This window comes from Homarus americanus, unplaced genomic scaffold, assembly GCF_018991925.1.
Source record: "Homarus americanus isolate GMGI-L3 unplaced genomic scaffold, GMGI_Hamer_2.0 scaffold59578, whole genome shotgun sequence".
NCBI classification, from domain to species: domain Eukaryota; kingdom Metazoa; phylum Arthropoda; class Malacostraca; order Decapoda; family Nephropidae; genus Homarus; species Homarus americanus.
Genome location: NW_024712913.1, coordinates 4708041 through 4713215, shown reverse-complemented (window position 1 = coordinate 4713215; position 5175 = coordinate 4708041). Strand labels below are relative to the sequence as shown.

Below are 5175 nucleotides of genomic sequence, written 5' to 3'. Positions count from 1 at the left end.
ATAATGGGATTTCAGGATCAATCCAAAATCTCAATCTACTGACTGTTTCTGGCAAATCAGGTCAAATCTGTCAATTCCCTGTCAGGTATAAGCTGTCATTACACAGTTAGGTCAAACTTGTCACCTCTTAGTCTGGCCCAAGCTGTTAATCTTTTAAGGAGTAGTGTCACACTTAGGTATTTTATTCTGGCTAAAGTCAAATGATGTCACTCAGCTGAGAGAAACCTCTACCACTCAATGGGTTAATTCCCAGTAAGTTTGGAGCTGTCAACTGCTGGTAAAGTCAGAACTGTAAAGTGCTTGTCAGACCAGGTCTGTCAACTCATAGCTAGGCTAAGAGCTGTCACCTCCTCGTTAGGCTAAGGTTATCAATGCAGAGTTAGGCCAAAGCTGTCAATTTTGGCTTAACTGACAGTTGATAGCTCAATTTTTTGTATTATTAGAAATACTAAATATATATGGATCCTTTTTTATGGTCTCAAATCATACCAATTCTACTAATCCTAATAAATATGATCAGTTAATGATGATAAATTTTACCAAAATACCTCTGAGTTAATAGCGTTATCCCTTAAATTCAAGAGATTTGGAAATATTACTGAATGAAAATTATCATGTGGGTCATTATAGATTATTATTCAAATTCAATACATATGAAAGTATTTTAGTTCAGTATGAAATGTAACTCTCTTAGATATACATCTGGGTACAGTACAGTATTTACTTTTGATGGTGAGGCTTATTATGACAGTTAGAGTGAGAAGTTGTGAGTGTAGTCATATTCAATAGTGGGGATGATGGCTTGGACAAATTTGAGGAAGACAATGAGGTACAGGTGAACACCCAACTCTCCGCCTCCCTCCAACACCGTTTCACAGATCTTCTTCATCGTCTCAGCATGTCTATAGATCAAAAGAAAATATATAAACTAATAAGAGTAAACTTAAAACACAAATTCTAATTATGTTGATCTGCAACAAGAATCATTCAGAAAAGATCATATTGTTTCTGTCAAGATGGTTAAAGTACAATTTATAACAAGAAACAGGCTCTTACATGAGACATTCTTGGATCTGAAGAAAGCATACAACAGTGCATTAGAATGTATTAAAGGTCTAAAACTATAGCAGTAGTACCAGGAAAATATTAATACAGGTTGATGGAAGAGTGAATGAAAATTATTAATGAGGATAGAGGCAAGGAAAGACTGTATACAGTGCCTTAACCTTATTAAGAAACAAGTGTAATAGAGTACAATAGCTATATAGTACTGTAAACAAGATGACCAACCAAAGTATGAGAGTTATAATATTTGGAGCACTGAGTAGAGGGAGAGTCATGTGGTGGTAGACTACACTGAGGAATGTCCAAGTGGGCAGGCATGCTCAAACATCTATTAAACCATCATAAGGATACAAATTCATATTTTTAACATTTGTGAATCATTAACAAATGAGCCACCCAGTTATGGTGTGAATAGTATACTATTTTACTTTTCTACCCAAAAGAAAAAATGAGCAAATGTGACGAAGATGTATAAGCATTCAAGAATGCAATGAAAAATAAAAATACCCGAAAAATACTAACTGAAGTAACAGGGAGTGCCAAGAACCCATATTTCATTCATAGCTCAAAGAAAAACTATGTTGAAGGACAAAGGAGTAATCAGCTGGGAACAAATATGGCCATAAAAATAGAATATAGATGGGTAAATAATAAAACAAATGCATTCGTCATGATCCTGCTATAAAATTGTCTTCAACCAACCTGCATGGATGAACTGAAGCCATTGGTGGTCCAGAAAGGTGTGGATGGGTTTCCATGGTGACAGTCTTATTAGCATGGTCTTGACTAAAGTCCTCATACATCTCCTCCACTGTCAAGGGCTGTCGATTCTGTGAACAAAAAGCTTAATAAATATGACAGTCATCCTAATATCCCATTTCATTACCAAGCAAGGATTGGGTGACTCGTGAACAGGTAAAATATCTTCAAGTCTGATAATGCAGGGCTTCCCAGACTGCTCACATGCAGGACTGGGATTAAACTCCAGAAAAACAGAACAGTAACACTCACCAGATACAACAGCAGCCCCTAAAATGGGGTACATACAAGGAGATGTCAGCTGTCAAGATATAAAATTCCTTGCCTGCTGTGCTAATACATATGCCCTCTATGATTCTTTGTCTCTAGTTACATACACTAGTAAGTAAACCAATCCCAGCCAGGTTGAGCTTACCTCAGCACCCCATGGGACAAAACAGTCACCAGACCCATAAACTACATTATTATTCAGTAAATACTGAAGATAGATGTTGTGAAAAGAATGTGAGACGGTGAGTGCTGTTAACATGGTGAGGGAGGGCGAGGTCAATCAGCTGTTCATGCTTAGTAAACAAGGACCACCAGGCATTTAAATGATGCAATGACTCGTCTGGGGTTGAGTGTGGGATTCTTTTTGTGGGAAAGTTGATTTCAGTATTTTACAATAATGTTTTATCAACCCAGCCTCAAACAAATCCAAATAATATGGGAAATATGGCAAAATAACATAAAGATGCATTAAAGGGATCCAGATAAGCAGGGCTATGTCCACTCCCCAAAGATTAAATTTTTCAGACTTTCACTTTTCCAGACTGGGGTTTGCCCCAATTAGTCCAGTGTATTGAAGTTCTACTGTATGATATAAAAATCAAAACATTTTGCTTTGTATGGTCACCTAATGGCAATATATTTCTCATGGATAATTAAACAAATATATATTTTGCTACTATGGTAACCTTAGAAAATATTATTTATCACAACTAATAAAACAAAAGGGTTAAAGAAGATACCCGTACATAACCTTCATCACTGTATCTGCTCCCTAAGTGACCTGTTCCATCACATTCTAAAATAACTCATACCTCGTCATAGCCAGTTAACCAGAGTCGAGGCGTCTGGTAATATTTATCATAGGTGATGTGAAGATCATACGTCCTTGTTTGCAATATTTCCCCTCCTTCCCCTGTGCTGCTTCCTGGAGTTGAAACTATAGTGGTTGTTTTGGTTATAGGTTGAATCACACTCTGGAAAAAGATATAAAAAAAATTGAGGATTGACCCTGAAATCCATTTTTCATGCCAACTCTATAGTCAGGCAGTTCTCACAATAGTGTACATCTAGGTGTGGAGTTAGGACCCAGTAGACCTCTGTCATTATGGCTCTCCTGATACAGTACAATACATTATGTCAGCTCACACTACGAGTAAAGGGAACAAAAATTAGCCCCTGCAAAGAAAAACTAAGGTAAATTAATTATCTATGAGGTATGACTTCAGACCTAAGAGCAGACCACCACTATCATACCAGTTCAGATTTGGGAGAGGTTGCAACAACAAGTACTGTATGTAAACTGAAAAAAATATATATAAAATAAAAGTATGATACAATACAGTACGTATCTGTTTTAACTCATTGATAGCACCTAAAGTAGAATTAAATTCCACAATAAACATTTAGCTTGACTGCATTAAGACATGAAGTGGAGAGAGAATATCTATTTCCTGCTTCTAGTAGCTGGAGACTGAACATGAGAGGTCAACCCAGAAATTCAATTTAGTAGGCTAATAACTGTGATGTGTACTGGGTAAGTAGGCACTGTTCTATACGATCATCTACCTTAAGAAGGTAAACTTGGTTTCAAATCTGCATTTAAGGGCAATAATTGCATTGGGAAGGGATGGATAATTATAAAATACTTATCATTAAATCATGTTTCTCATAGCAATTTAATCTTAATAGCACAGAATTTATGAATAAAAATCACTTCAAAATAGACATAACTTACTGGATCATCTTGTTCGAGCATCCCCTTTTCTTCAAACTCCTCCATATCTGCGGCCTCTTCATCATCATCATCATCGTCGTCATCATCATTGTCAGCGCAACTTGCCTTCTGAGATCATAAGTTAATATTTCTGAGGCCATCACTAATCAAAATAAAGAGTAACAGCATCAAAGAAAATACATACCCTGTATTACATTCCAATCATTCATCCAATAAGACAATTAAAAAATATAAAGAAAGGGAGGTGATGGTAGGCATGATAATGGGGGAGGGTGTTGACAAAGTTACTATTTTTGAATTGTCCAAGAACAGGGATTCATGGACCATCTCAATAGTTTGGAAACTCACTCAAGACACAGTATCTTTAAGCCTACATATAGTAGCTTAAACTCTCAATGTAAACAAAAATAAATATATGGTAAGTACAGTATCAAGTCTGTCACTTCCCAGAAGGAGGTGTTCCAAAACTTTGCTAGGCTTACACTCACCCTATACTGTACTGTACATAATTGTCAGGTATCATCAAAATAATCCATGTGAACCAAGGCTCGACCTCACACTCAAAACCATCACAAAGAATGGCCTGAGGTATAGTGTTTGTAAGTATAATTGTTCACAAAACCCGGTGCTGATGCTGCCATCACCATCCTGCTGGTAGACAGAGAGTAGTCCTTGATGTGTCTGGTGGTCATTAGGCAGAGTCTGCTACAACAAAAGCTTTTATCCTCTATATGGCAGCTATTGCACCAGGTCACCCTTTTGGAAAAGTGATTAATATGTCAAAATGGAGCAGCAAATCAACCCAGGCCTCATGTTCCATAGCCTGTCTTAGGACACCAAGCATCTGAGCACATCCTCCTTTACAAGTATTACAAAATCCACCTGGCTTAAGAGTGTTAAGTCATTACTACTACAGTGGTCCCTCGATTAACGAACGGTTCAGTTAACGAATTACCTTCCATAAGAATCTTCAATTCGGTTAACGAACAAAAATTCGATTAACGAAATCCTTACGAACATCACGTTTTGTTGTGAGCATCAGCTTATCAGCTGACGGGTTAGTCTGCCAATTCAGTAACCTGTTCTATGTTTGCATTCGTTTCCAGTGGAGTAAATATCAATAAAGTTGTGCTCTTTAATATTTTTACATGTTTTATATTAAAATTATTAGTAATTTTAACATTTATTTAGCATATTGATAATATATGCAGAACAGGGAATGAGTTTTCTGTGCACCCATCAGATGCTTCACTCAGCCACAAGGCGTCAGTTGGGCTCTGTGGACAGTGGAGTGAACATCTATTTTGTTGGTGTCTTGAATATTTTTGCATTTTTCATTGAAATTA

The 5175-nt window shown here is 36.8% G+C and overlaps 1 protein-coding gene across 1 annotated transcript; it reads right to left on the bottom strand.

The window, feature by feature from the left end:
• Positions 1–617: 617 nt before the first annotated feature.
• LOC121864630 (ubiquitin-like-conjugating enzyme ATG3) lies at positions 618–3979 on the bottom strand. The gene is made up of 4 exons (XM_042363734.1): positions 3830–3979; positions 2907–3068; positions 1768–1895; positions 618–902 (listed from the first exon to the last, which is right to left on the bottom strand). Exons 1-4 carry the CDS (start codon positions 3872–3874, stop codon positions 752–754), a joined length of 486 nt encoding a protein of 161 aa, XP_042219668.1. The 5' UTR covers positions 3875–3979; the 3' UTR covers positions 618–751.
• Positions 3980–5175: the final 1196 nt, after the last annotated feature.